This window comes from Halyomorpha halys, unplaced genomic scaffold (genome assembly GCF_000696795.3).
Source record: "Halyomorpha halys isolate HHAL.00 unplaced genomic scaffold, Hhal_1.1 Scaffold229.1, whole genome shotgun sequence".
In the NCBI taxonomy this organism is placed as follows: domain Eukaryota; kingdom Metazoa; phylum Arthropoda; class Insecta; order Hemiptera; family Pentatomidae; genus Halyomorpha; species Halyomorpha halys.
In genome coordinates, this window is record NW_027111154.1 from 125099 (window position 1) to 140105 (window position 15007).

Sequence of the window (15007 nt, forward strand, 5' to 3'; positions counted from 1 at the left end):
AAAATTTATCTTACAACTGATAAAACTGATTAAAGGATCTAGCAATTAAAACCATATGTTTCAAGTGAATAAAAAACTAAGTGAAACTGACACTTATAACCAGAAACCACTTGTCTCTAAATTATTAACTAAACTAAAACTAACTCAGTAAAAATAAAAATATTTAATAAAACTGATCGGACTCGCTTTAACGAAAGAGAAAAGAGAACTTAACACTAAGAGGCTGAGGCCAGAACACTGAGTAAATCAAAACATATCAGGGCTCACTGCTTACCTGATATCGGGGCCAGCGCCCGCTTGCGGGTTATACATCACTAACCTGCCTCTTATCAGCTGTTGCTTATCAAATATATTACTTTACCTTCCAATATTATTTACAAGCATTCTGCTGCCGTTTCACAAAACATAAACACTGAAAATTATAGTTGGATATATCAATAGTAAGGACAAAGGATTGGGTTCTCAACAAGGGCCAAAACAAAACACTATAGACTTCATTTATCATTCATTCTAAGCTTTAAACAATTTGAACTTTTTGAAATAGTTCTGCACTTCAGATTTTGGATAAGGCTTAACAACTAGACAGGTAGGTATGTTTTCAGGTTGTTCAACCCATAACTTATGTTTAATATCATCTTCATTCAACTTCTCAGATAATGTTTTCATCATATCCTCATTAGAAACCTACAATAAAATTAATTAAACAATCTAAGGAATAAGTTCTATAAATTATCTGTAATAATGTTTTATCTAACATACCGCAAGAACAACTTTATGCATGCTATCCAATTCGCTTAAATATTTCTGAGTATATTCATCAGTGTAGAAGAGATGTATGACAGCAGAACAGGCATGACAAGCCTGAGCGATCACCGCCCCAACCGGCCAGTTTAAAGTCGTCAATAGATCACTTCTAACAAGAACGTATTGCACTATTTGTGACGACATTCCAAATTATTCTACTTTGAGAAAAATATTTTTTTAACTTTAACCTACCTCTCTTGTCAATACATTAACCTATAACCTTCGGGAGGTTATACGAAGTTCAATACATGGCAAAATTTCAATAATGTTAGTTTATGTTCAAAATAATCATGTTATTTTAAATGAGAACCGTTGTAATATTATAGTAAGCTTGTCTAATTAATAAATAATATATAATCCGCTAATTATAATACTGGAATGTATGATTAAACTATTTCATAATGCAAAAGTAAATATACTTAATATATTGAATATTTATCAAATATATTTCACTGCTTTCATTACAAATGATAAATTTTTTTGTAACGCATTATATAAACCAATACCAAAATTTAAACCACCCCATGATTTTGTACTAAGATAAACGTTTTTGAAATGAAGCAAGCAGTGGATAGATTATGTCCATCCAGTAGGATTACAAAGAGCGATTCATGAGTTTATTAATGAGATATGAAAAATTATTTTGTTCTTGTTTGAGATCATTATGTTTAACCAATTTTTCGAGCTTTTGAATCAGTTATCATCAGTTCAATATTTATTTAGGAGTTCTTGTTGGTAGTTTATTGATTAGATCCTTGATAAAATATTTAGAAAGTTATGCTTGTAGAAAGTAAGTGTGCTTCACTTGTCTTATTATTTTTTAATTTAGTTTTACTTGTTTATCAATGTTTGTTTTTATATTCCTGAATTAATTTATGAATTTCTGTTAGACTTTGGAATAAATTAATATTACCTATCCATATTGGAGTTATTTTTCAGAATCTGTGCTTAATCTTTTCTTGATTTCAAATTAATGTCAAACTGTATTAATACAACTAGTTTAATGGATACAGTACCCTGTGTGATTATTAAATAAAATATGTTGTTTGTTTGCTGTTACTTCATTGAATTATTATCTGCCTTCATATTTTATTTGTAGAAACAATTCTATCATTTTGCATCCTTTCCGATTCAGTTGAAAATGTTTTAAAAGTTTCTATTATTTTCATCTTATGGATCATTTGTGTAGAATAAATGAACCTTCAATAAATACAAGCAGTTCTATAGGTATAATTTATGTTTGAAATATAGTTCTGAATTATGTATACATGATAAGTTTTGCAGTGATTCTGTATGAAACAAGCTTCAGCAGCGAGTACTTTAAAATTCACTTATAGAGAATGGTATAAGTTGGTATAGGGCTAACTTCCTCTGAAAAGATTGATCGCACAAGTGTATCAAAACAAGCTCTAGCCATGATATATTCTAAATTCCTACCTGTACCATAATAATTACTGCTTTTATTGGTGCACAGATGTCAAGTGCCACTCGTTTAAAAGGAATATGTAAATCCCTCAAAAGATCCTTTTCAGTGGAGGTTAGCTGTGTACTAACATTTATCTTTCTGGTTAAGTGAGTTTTGAGGTTCTCCTTGCTTGTGCTTGCATAGCAGCACCATATTTTTTTCATTGAATAGTGATTCCACATGATCCCCAAAAAATGTAACATATTTATCTTTTATTGTAAAATGTGTAAGTAGATAAGGTCCATATTTAGTGAACTGTTGTGTCTTATTACCTTTTGATTTGAAATTTCTTTTCTTTTTTTTTGTTAAATTAATATTCTTAGATCATATCAATAAGTTTATAGTCTCTTGCCAATGTATTGTTAGAATTTTATCTTATTTAAAAGTTTGCCATATGAAAATAAATAATTCCAATGAAGTGTTTTTTCTAGTTCCATCATTCTTAAGTCTTTGTTCTTAGCAGATAATTATGATGAATGTAAGAGAAATTAATTGTTTGTAAGTTTTGCTCATCAATTTTGAGTTGGTCTGGGAGAAGACTCAAAATTTGTTACTACAAATTACAGGTTCAATAGGTCTTCCTGAGGTGTCCCTCATGGTCTTTGAGGAGGTTTCCAAACACCTTAGCTTCTGCTCACTCATGATTGTCTCAGTCAGTTTCAATTTGAAGGTAGTCCATATGGTAGTGTTCCCATCTTATCTCGTTTGGTCTTTCCTTCTACCCTATGGAGGTTTTGTATTTCCATGGATTGAATAACTCTTGTTTTTCTAGGTGAGAGTCCAGGATTTGAAAGAATATAGGGAGGATAGTGAGAAACATCGAATTATGGAGAGCTATTCTAGTTTTTATTTTACTAAGAAAATTTTTCTGGAACTAGGGGAATACTCTTCAACCTGTTCCGATTCTTTGAATCACTTCCTTATTGAAGAAGCCATTTTATTGAAAAGAACACCTAAAGATCTGAAATGTCTACTCTAATATTTTTACTCTCTCATGCTTAGTGTCCTCTTGATTCTCCGGGATGTTTTTCCTATTTCTTTAATCTTTTCCAGATCGATTTTCATATTTATTGGGGTTAGTTCGTGTTATATTCGAGGTATCAATCAATGGCAGCTGCCCTGGTGAATGCTCTGATTGTATAATACATGTTTAAAATAGATTTGCTGATATCACTACAGTGAATATTCCTTAATTAAAAAATATATCTCTTTATAACATATGGAATTTTTTTTTTGTTTATTTTTCAATGTTTCAGATTCAATTTATTTTCATTAAGCTTTTAATTTGTTTCACTGTTAGCAACTATTTTAATTTGTAAAATATTTAAACTAGAAATTCAAAATATTTATTTTTGTTGTGGAAAGGTTTTAAAAAAATGTTTGATTAGTTGCTGTTGGTACTGACAAGAATATTAGTACAAAAGAGCCCAAGAGGAGAGAAAAGGCAGTTATTTAACCCCAATTTTTTATTACTTAATTGAAAACTAGGTATAATTACTAGTCAAAATTGATGAGTCTGCCAAGTATACGTAGGGGGAAAAAAAATTGCACCTGTTTTAAAACCTTAATTTTTCATTCGGAGCTCTATATCTAAACACTACTAACAACAATAGAAAATCTAATAGATCATCATTTAAAGTAGAGTAAACTTGCTAAAATGTAAACACTAATATAGCTATTTACGTTCAATAGTTCTCGAGATATAGCTTTTTGAAAAGCAACATTTCATAAAAATGTTGTATGGAACATACTGAAATATCAGTAGTTGACTAATTTATTTTGAGAAATCTATATCTCAGGAACTTTGTGACATACAGATGTCTATTAGCACTCAAATTAAAGCTAGTTTAATGAGCTATAAAGTAGTTCATAACGCTTATTTTTGTAGGAGTAGTAGTTTACATGAAATTTGCTTAAATAAATTGATTTATAGTTGTTCAGACAAATTTTCATTTGCCAAATTTATATTCATATGTGAATATCATAAAAACTACTACCCCTATGAAGATAAGTGTCATAAACTACTTTATATTAAGTTAAATTTCCTTTATTTTTAGATTTGGTAGACATGTGTGCATCTTATGGGTCTAGAGATATATTTTTTCAAAAATCCAACATTTTATATGAACAACTAGAAATTGTGAGTTTATTTTGTCAAAAATCATGAAAACTACTACTCCTACTAAGACAAACATTTTATAGTAAATTTAACTAGCTTTAATTTAAGTGGTGGCAGACATCTGTACGTCCAATGGTCTCAGAAATACAGTTTTTCATAAATCGAACTTATTGTCCGAACAACTATAAATCATTTTAATTTAGCAAATATCATGAAAACTACTGTTCTTACGAAGATAAAGGTCATAAACTACTTTACAGTACATTAAACTAGCTTTAATTTATTGCTAATAGACATCTGTATGTCAAATAGTTCTTGAGATATAGATTTCTCAAAATAAATTAACTACTGATATTTCAGTTTATTTTTATGAAATGTTGCTTTTTAAAAAGCTATATCTCGAGAACTATTGGACGTTAATAGCTCTATTAGGGCTAATATTTCAGAAAATTTACTCTCCTTTAAAGAATGTTGTTTTAGATTTTCTAGTGTTGTTGGTAGTGTTTAAGATATAGTGCTCCAAATGAAAAATTAAGGTTTTGAAACAGCCTGCATTTTTTATTCTCCCTTCCTACACTTGGTAGACTCATCAGTTTTGACTAGTAATTATACATTAAAGTAATAAAAAATTGGGGTTAGATAACTGCCTTTTTTTCTTCCCGGTTCTTGTACTATATCCAATGAGAAATTAGATATTGTAAAAAAGGATTAACTAATACTAGTCTGAAAATATTTATTAATTGTAAAAACTCAAACAATTAATAAATTTATTCCAAATTCCAAACTTTTTGCTATTAGCTCGCCTGTAGAACTAGAATCAGATTCCATTTGGGATAACATTTAATGTGCTATTAAATGTAATCCATTTTTATTCTTTATATGTATATATAGTTGACCTTAAAAATTGATATATAAGAAGATGTTCAGGGTTGCGGTCAAAGGAGAAACAAAAATAGTTGTAAACTGTTTTTGTTTCTCCTTTGACCGCAACCCTGACCATCTTCTTATATATCAATTTTATTTTTATATAACATATTCCAGTGAGTTCATTAAATCCATTTCAATTTGCATATTGTATTATGCTCATGTTCATTGAATCCACCTTAATTTTGTTCTACTGTGATCACCAAATCCATCATAATTTCATTCTTTTCCATACTTGTTATTGTGTTACAAATTAAATAATTTATAGATATAAAATATCTCAATCTGTTAATAGAACAGTCATGAAGTTTCTTTACCTGTTTTATTATAAAATATTTTGAAACGATGAGGATTCACTTAGCCTTGTGAGACAAGGCAAGTAATATTTAAAAAATAATAAAATAGAAAGAAAATTAGCTGTCTTGAAAAGAAAAAATTAAAGGTGTTATGAATTATGTATGGCCAATTGATTAGTTCGGCCTTGTTTATGTTATGAGTCAGTTTTTTTTTTCAATATTTACTTGAATTTTAAATTTCAATTAAAAAAAAACTAAACATTAATTGTGGGTAATGGATAATTTAATACAGCTGATGAGTTTGATTTCTGTCATTAAATCTCATCATTTTTGTTGTTAACAGGGATTTGATACCATTATGTACCTGGACTCCAAGTGATTGTTCAAAATGGCAGACGACACATCACAGAGAAAGGTTCTCGCTTTGACATCTTTGGTGTGAAAAACAGTGTTTGCAAGTGAGTTTTATATTTCGTGGTAAAAATTTGGGTTGGGTTTTATTTGTTTGGTATTTATGGTATATAAATAACATACTAGAATATTTAAAAAAAAAAAGACAGAAAATATTTATTAGATAAATTACGATCCTCTAGAGCCTACAACTGCTCATTGCTAATGAAGAGGGCCGACCACTCTATGGCTGCGGAGGGTCACATCTAATCTTATTTATTATAATTATTAATTAGCTATTTTTGCTTTTCTGAAAATTTATAAATTGTACCAAACAAACTTGTAACTAAAAATTAAATTAAATAATTGCAATTTTATTTTATATCATCAATAGCTGAAAGAACATTTAATCTTAGAATGAGTTTAACTGAATGAATTAAATTTAAATTATATTAATTTCCAGTGGACTATTATTTTTGTTCTCTAAAGTAGTATTTTAGCCATTCATTTTAAGTGGTTTCATTTATAACAGAAGACAAAAATTTTAGTATTAATTTTTATTTTCCGCATACAATGGGTTTTAGATACTACTCTGGTCTTCTCATAGTATTAATGCAATTAAATTAGCAAAAATGTCACCAACTCAAGGTTAAATTTTAAATTCAAAATTTGTTAAAGAAAATTTATTTCATAGTAGTTTGTTAAGGATACTAGTTCAACATTAATATGGGTCTCAATTTTGTTTGTTTAATGAACAGAATCTTATTAGAGATCTAATCATAGTCCTCATTGCCTTAAAATGTTATTTATTTAAATAAAATTATTGATATATTAATTATTTACATTAAGCATTTGATCATTCAATTTAAAAGTGGTTGCCTTGAAAGCTGAGTGTTGGGTGGGGGGACCAGCAGTTCTCCCAAAGCCGTGTATGAATTCCTTAATTTTTTCTAAAAGATTTTCAATGAACATTGTTATAGTCAAGATTTATTTTTCTTCTCTGAAATTTTAATTTATCATTTTTTATATTTTGATACATTTTTATAATAGTAATACTGCTAAAATTGGACTTGACATATGACTTTTCCTATATACAATTACATTTTACTATTTATCAAACATTTTTAATATCAATAGTTTGAAGTAAATATAAATATATAAAACCTTTGATTTTTGTTACATCTCTTTTGGATAATTTTTTTTAATATTGCCAAACCTTTATTAAGTTAAATGAAATGAAATTAGTCCAATTTAAACTCCACACTCAAAGGTGTATCCTCTTACATAAGTTTAAATGTAAGGTATTAAAATTATTAACATATAAATCAAAATTTTAAAAACTATAATTATGTTTTATATTTTATTTTAATTTTATCAGCTAATGTGTTGTTTTTAATTGTTTTTCTCTCTTCAATATCTGCATTACCATGATTTTAATATAAATTAATTGTTTTAAATGAAATAAATGCTGTCTCAATTAGAAGTATATTTTTTATTATTGTTATAAAATTTAAATTATTCAATATCTTTGTTGTAGTAATAATATTATTAAAACTTATATTATATTATATTAGTGTGTTGTTCATTATATAAAAATTAATTCATATTCTGAACAGTCAAAATATGGAATGTCCAAAAATAGATGGTTGTCTATAACTGGCTAGATACAAGATGGGGATGTATATACAATGGACAGTGGTGGGAGATAGATTCTTAAAATAGACCAGTCCTGCCAGAGCCACTATGCGATCTAGATCACGTTACCGTGGCTCTGTGAGGAGTCGAGGCTCCTCCTCGTCTGTGAGCAGTGACCCTAAAGAGAAGATATGGGATTGTTGCAGGAAGTTGATTGCATTTATGTGCACTCAAGTAGGTGTTGGAGGCCTGATTGTTGGCTATGCTGTTGTTGGTGCTTTTTGTTTTCGAAGCATTGAAGGAACAAAGGAGCGCCCTGAATATGAACTGGTCAGTTCCCACCGCAGGAATTGTGCCCTCGCCCTCTGGGAGCTGACCTCGACCGAGAATGTTTTCAACCATACTTCATGGAGGATGCAGGCTACGGCTATCATCGGAGAATTTCAGAAAAATGTTGTTGATGCTGTAAAGAGGGGCTATGATGGGAGAACAATTGATGAAACTTGGTCTTTTCCAGCAGCTCTTATGTTCTGCCTGTCAATATTTACTATGATTGGCTACGGTAACTTAGTACCAAAGACTGGACCTGGAAAAGCTGCTACCGTAGTCTACGCTGTCTTCGGAATACCTCTGTATGTTTTGTATTTCTTGAACATGGGGAAGGTGCTAGCTTCTGTTTTCCGGTGGGTGTATACAAAGTGTTACCAGTGCAGTATGGAAAAACACTATGATGATGACGGTCCTCCTCCGCGAATAATCGTGCCTTCAACAGCTTGCCTTTGGGTCATGGGAGCTTACATTGCTACTGGAACAATAATGTTTGCCGAATGGGAAAAGTGGGACTATCTCGACAGCACTTATTTCTGTGTGACTAGTTTGTCTAAAATTGGGTTTGGGGATTTCGTACCTGGTGCGAATATAATCGAATCCAAGAGTGGTCATCAAACGAAACTGATAATCAATTTTGTTTATCTTTTACTAGGTATGGGTTTAGTTGCTATGTGTTATAACCTTCTGAAGGAAGTGGTCTCTGTTAAAATGCATGATTTCAAAGAAGATATAATGCTGTGTTTTGAAGACATAAGGCTGCGTGCTGTCGCATGTTATCAAAGGAACCATTCGCCCGATTTATGATCACTTTTAATTTTTTATATGTTTCAAACATTCCATATCTGCGACTGCCCAGTGACACTTAGGTGAAATTTTGTGTACTGTGAGAATTATGACATTACTCTATTATTTTAATGTTTGTTATTTTTATATTATTTATGGTTATATTTTTTACATTAATAAATAATATATTTAAAACTAATCATAATGGTTTATATTTATTCTCTAAAAATTTAATTTATTTTTTTTTTTATTCTTTCAAACCTAATTTTTTTAAATCCTTTCACAAGTTAGATGAGATAATGAATCTAAATTTAACTTAGAAAAACAGGAGATTGCTTGTATTAAAAATAACCTTCAATTTTTGGCTTTTAAAAATAAATTTATAATTAAAATAATCTTTGTAAATAGAATTTTTATCATATTTTTTATACTTATTTATAGTTTTAAGAAGTTGGATAATTAGTTTTGGCTCATTGCCTGGCTAAAATTAAATCTTTTCTTTGTTTGCTTTTACCATTTTTATGAATTGTAATCTGATAATTTGTGATTCCTCTTTTAATTGCTACTCACGTTCCTAAAAATAATTATTAAATTAAAATTTTCCCAATTTTTAATGGTCACTTTGATATAGCATCCAGGCTTTGTATATTGACTTCTATGTTATATATCAGATTTGTTTATTAACTGTACTAACTTGTGATTAAACATTAGTATCATTTAGTGAGTAAATAAAAACACAAACTACCATTAAATAATAATAATAAATAATTTTCTTTTTAATTTTAATGTTTAAATATTAAACAGAAAAATTCTGAGAAAAATTAAAATTGAGAATCTTTTGAAGCAAATAAACAATTATACGCTGTAAGTGTTAGATTCTTGTAAATTTGATCATTGACTACAATGTGTGTGTAGTATGTTAATGGTAATGATTTTTTTTTTTTAATGATAACAAAATAATAATTAATATAAAATTTAAAAGATTCTTTGGTAGCATCATAGTAACATTTCAATTTATTTGGAATTGCTTCCCTTGTATTTTCTTATATATAAGTTTTTTAGTGCATTGTAACCCTTGTAACAAAAATAGTCTGAGATGTGATTGTGTCAAAAATGACCACTAATTGCTACCTTAGTTGATTTAAATAATTGCTGTGACAAATACTGTTTGAGATGTTAGTACTCAAATCCTTTCCAAAGCCTGTGTTTACCTCCATCACTAATTAGAAAATTAGCAACCATTCCCCTACATTTAGGCTCTAGCTCTAATAGTAAAATATTTATAGTTATGTATTTTTTTATATATTTGACTATGCTATACAATATACAATGTTTTGAATTTACCCATAATACAGTAGGATTTTAGACTGAAGGCCACAGGTAGGTATTTGAAGTGTATATGTCTCTTGATTGATTGGATATCTGCTGACCTCTGGCAACTCATCATTTTCAGCTTTTCCATCTTCTAGTATCCAATATCTCTTAAAAATTTATTATTATTCTCTGCTAAAACATTTATCTGTCCTGTTCAATTCTTGGTTTGGTCTCATTATCCTATTGCTGGAGTGTACTTCCAGAACGATTTTATTAAGTAATTCTATTATTCCATGTGAAAAACATTTCTTCATTGAATTTAAAATGACTGACTAGACTGTAAGGATTGGTCTTATCAGGACTTAGTAGCCCAAGATGCCATTCAGATCTTTAAATGTTCTTAAAGCCCAAAATAACATTATAGTCTGGGGGCCCTGACAAAAAAGGTAACTTATTTTAGATTTATAAAATGACCACATCCTTTTCTTTTACATGACATTAAATGTTAATTTCCTTAAAAATTATTATTTCTGAAAGTGAAAGGGGCTTAGTGCAAAAGTTACTTCATGGTTTTAAATTATGAAAGTGCCTAAAGGTTACTTTGTGCTAATAATTTAGATGAAAAAATATTGGCTCTATCTTCAAAAAGTTGAGCAGCAGAAAGGTTTTTAGTGCTTCCTCAATCTTCAAAAAAACCTTTTTGATTGAGAACAATTTCATTTTCATTGTCAGTTTTTCTAGTGTGATTCATTTTTAATTAATATATTTCATTCAATTTTATTAAGGAAAAATTGTATGGACCATATTACAGCTATGATTTTTATAAATGTTTATAAAAGATATTATAAAAAAGAATTATATATAAGAATAAAGTATTTTGATAGCAGTTTTATATTAGTATCAGTACCGATTTTAATGCCTCCTGATGAAGATTTGAGTCCTGATCTTTTCTGACATAGTTGCCTTCACTGCTGAACTATTCCGTCATGAAAATGGTCATTACAAATATCTGAGCTATAAATTATAAGTATTACATTTATTACTCACCTTATTCACTCTCATCGCTCATTTAGCAGTTATTAATAGGGTTGAAAAAATCCCTAGGAATTGCCAGTGGAGTAAGCTGATATCTTATATTGGATATTGTGATATCTTATCTATGGTGGTATATTATATCTTTTTGAAAAATGTTATTACTGTAGTGGTTAAAGATATTTAGCAATAATGTTTAATCCTTACTTCTTCTGTTCACTTAAAATTAGTAGTTGGTGACTGGTGAGGATCTAGCTTCTTTATTGTTGACAAAAAGTAGCAGGGAAAGGGTGGATGTTAGCTTTGAGGGTGGCGACTTACATGTCCAAGTACTGGTAAGCTGCTCAATTTGAGGATTCATTAAATTGTATTTGTGAATTTTTTTTGTAAGATTGTATGGTGTAAGAATTTCTTAGGTAGGCACCAGTTTCTCTTCCTTATAGGCTCAATAAAAATTAATACAAATATTTTGAGCTCTTTCCTACCTTTAGGAGTTAATTTGGCTGTTTTCCTAGATTCTGAACCAATGTGCAATGTAACTTCGAATTCTCTTGATATAAACGGTTCCTGGTGGTATTCAATTAGTGACTTAAATTCTAAATTTCTTAGAATGGGGCAATGTATAACTTGGGGAGGGATTGCTTCCATCTACACATGTGGATGGTCCATTAACTATCAAATTAATCACTTCCATAGCAACAGTTTCGGAGAGTAAAATGAAACGTTGCTCATCCTTCTTCCCATCATTCTCATTTACATGTCGAGCCTGTGACAATCACAATGAAAAGTTGTCTTCGGCAATATTTTGGAAATGTGAGCTAATTGAAACCACAGGTCCACCGCAACACCTGCCGTAGGGGCTCAAAAGGAACCTTTACTAGCCCAACCGTGAAAAGAAAAGAATAGCCGAATTTTGTTATTTTTGTATTTTTAAATAAGTAAAAATATAAAAGGAACATAAAATATATAATATACAAACTAGAAAAAAAAGAAAGCTTGAAACTATTACAAAATTACATGAATTGAATGAAAGAGAGAAGAAAAAAAAGTCTTATATCACCGGTGATTGTTGGGGCCCTGGTTGTGGTTGTTGCCCTGAGTGGATGTTCTGGTGGAGGTAGATCGATGTACGTCCGGCCGCCTTGTCCTCTTGGAGGATGAGCCGAAGTAGTCCACCCGCCGTGGTTAAAATGATGGAGATGGCTAGGATGCTGGCAACTACCAGTGCGTTGTGAATAGATAAAGGAGAAACTCTAAGAAGTCGTCTGTTTATTTTTCAGTATAAAAACAACAGAGAGTAGTTGCTTTGTGTTTTCGACGTAATAAAAATCACATGATCCAATAATCGATTTGTGGACCATATTTTGGCCGCAACAACTGGCAATACTAAAGCAGTTTAGTGAACCATGTTGTGTTCTACGCTGCGGCTGTCAGTAACCTTACTGTTCATTGGTAAACCATGAAAAGCAACACTTCTGATTGCTGTAGGCTGTATGAATTATTTTTCCTTATGGACCTTTGATAATACTTTGGTCCAATAGCAAGGATTTTCTAGTAAGTCAATCTATAGTCTTCAGCTCCTATTCCTCGCTAACTGGTCCTTCAGTATACTTTACAAGGACCTCAGATTCAAAGCGGACATTTTCTCTTTTAATCTTTTACTTTTTGTAATTCCTTTAAGAATAAATTTGAGGAAGATGGTCCATGTGATAGTCAAAAAAGGGTATTCATAAATTACTGAAAAAACAATTATTAAACTCCCTCATTGCAGAGCTTCATTAGGAGTGATAAACAAAATACAGAGATTGTTGAAGCAAGAACCATATGTAAGCGATTGCGAAACAGAGGGATTGTATACAGTCTTCAAGCATCCTTTGCATTAATTGCTGTGGTTATTTCAAGTTAATTGTCTATTATAGATTCATTTGTTATTTAATTAATTTTTCTATTTTTGAACTGTTGATTAACCTTCTAATTGTAATAGTAATAATGTTCTAACTGTAATAATAATAATATGGAATATATTATAATGGAAATATATAAGGTCTAGACTAAAGTAAGCAAACTACTGACGAATTGGATGGCAGGCTGGGTGACTAACTTGAAAATAGGAGTGACCCATGGTAATAGCCAAATATAAATTATGAGGGGTATATACCAAGGAGATTGCCTTAGCCCATTTAGGTTTTGTATGGCGCTATTCTTATTAAGTCGAATACTGCGGAGGAACCAGGTGGGCTACAAACTCAATACCAAGGACGAGGCAACCACTGTCAGCCACAACTGGTACATGGATGATCTTAAGCTATATGCATAAAACAAACACCAATTACAAAGTATGAGTGAAATAGTGTCATCCTATACCAAAGATATAAGTATGTCATTTGGACTTGATAAGTGCGCAGTGCTGCATGTGAACAAGGGAAAGGTGGTGCATCAGGGAACTAGAAGCCAAAGAACAATAAATATTTAGGTATATTGCAGCACCTCAAAATAGCTCGAAAGGATCTGAAACAAGAGCTAATAATAATGTTGAAAATGAGACTACGAAAAATATTAAAGACTCAACTTTCTGGAAAACAGAAAATCAAGGTCATCAATACTTGGGTCATACCAGCGCTAAGCTACAGCTTTGGTATATTACAGTGGTCAAATACCATTCTACAAGAAATAGATCGTCTTGTAAGAACGACACTCACCCAAGAGCGAGCCCACCATCCCATATCATCTAAATCCAGACTTTATTTATCCAGGAAAGAAGGAGGACGATGACTCATAAATATTGAAGAAGCGTGTCGCAAGCATGAATTATCCCTAAGACAATATTTCCATTTAAAAAGCACTAGTGTTTATCAGACAATCGTTACAATGGGTTATGGCCTGACTACACTGAACCTGAGCAAAGTGGATGAACCGAACATTGTTTCAGAAAAAGAAAGACTGGTGGAATGGAAAAGCAAGTCTCTGCATAGAAGATTCTACAGCCAACTGAATGAAGCCTCCATAGACAAAGAAAGATCAGTTGAATGGCTAAAAGCTGGAAGGCTATTCTCCGAGACAGAGGGATTCGTGGCTGCAATTCAAGATCAGGTTATTCCCACCAGACCATATAGGAAGCATGTGTTAAAAGACGAATCGGATAAGTGTCGATTATGCTCGGTAGCGCTGGAATCAATCCAACACATCACGGGTGGATGTGGAGTGTTGGCTGGTACTGAATATTTAGAGGCACAACAATGTCCAAAATTTTGCATCAGGCACTGGCGATAAAGTACAACTTAATTGAAGATAAGAGCCATACTACCAGTACTACCCAAATAGACTCCTCTCAAGCTCTATTGGGATGAATCAATAATTACGGACCATACAGTGCGCCATAATAAACCAGGTATCCTCCTCCTTATTGATCTAAGAAAAAAGAAAGCAGAACTTATTGATGTCGGAATCTCAAATGATAATAATATTAGCTCTACTGTTGGAGAAAAACTAAGGAAATATCATAAATTGGCGATTGAATTGAATATCTATCCACCAATGGCCTTGTACCAAAATTGACAGTGGCAGGTGTGAATGGTTTGGAAGTGCCTGTTGATATACTTAGGCTCAACAGTCTGTTCTCTTTAACACAGCACAAATAGTGCAAAAGGTCTTAAATATTTAAAAAGAGAAAATAAATAAATAAACAAAATCTGAAGGTGGTTGGACTTCTTGGTCCCCCACCTGAGATATTCAACCCGCAATAGCGAGAAAAAACGGATAATAATAATAATGTTCTAACTGTAATAACAATGATGTTCTAACTGTAATAATTATAATGTCTAACTGTAATAATAATAATCTAATTGTGATAATAATGATGTTCTAACTGTAATAATAATAATGTTCTAACTGTAATAACAATGATGTTCTAACTGT

General features: G+C 30.9%; 2 protein-coding genes and 1 long non-coding RNA gene across 3 annotated transcripts; 2 read left to right on the forward strand and 1 right to left on the reverse strand.

The window, feature by feature from the left end:
• Window positions 1–490: 490 nt before the first annotated feature.
• LOC106679889 (putative peptidyl-tRNA hydrolase PTRHD1) lies at window positions 491–1042 on the reverse strand. The gene is made up of 2 exons (XM_014419274.3): window positions 760–1042; window positions 491–684 (listed from the first exon to the last, which is right to left on the reverse strand). Exons 1-2 carry the CDS (start codon window positions 946–948, stop codon window positions 511–513), a joined length of 363 nt encoding a protein of 120 aa, XP_014274760.1. The 5' UTR covers window positions 949–1042; the 3' UTR covers window positions 491–510.
• A 331-nt stretch (window positions 1043–1373) lies between these two features.
• LOC136796209 (uncharacterized) lies at window positions 1374–14974 on the forward strand. The gene is made up of 3 exons (XR_010843903.1): window positions 1374–1594; window positions 5952–6066; window positions 11323–14974. It is a non-coding gene; the product is annotated as an uncharacterized lncRNA (long non-coding RNA).
• LOC106679887 (potassium channel subfamily K member 15) lies at window positions 7113–8951 on the forward strand. Its single transcript, XM_014419271.3, has one exon. It carries the CDS (start codon window positions 7742–7744, stop codon window positions 8765–8767), a length of 1026 nt encoding a protein of 341 aa, XP_014274757.1. The 5' UTR covers window positions 7113–7741; the 3' UTR covers window positions 8768–8951.
• Window positions 14975–15007: the final 33 nt, after the last annotated feature.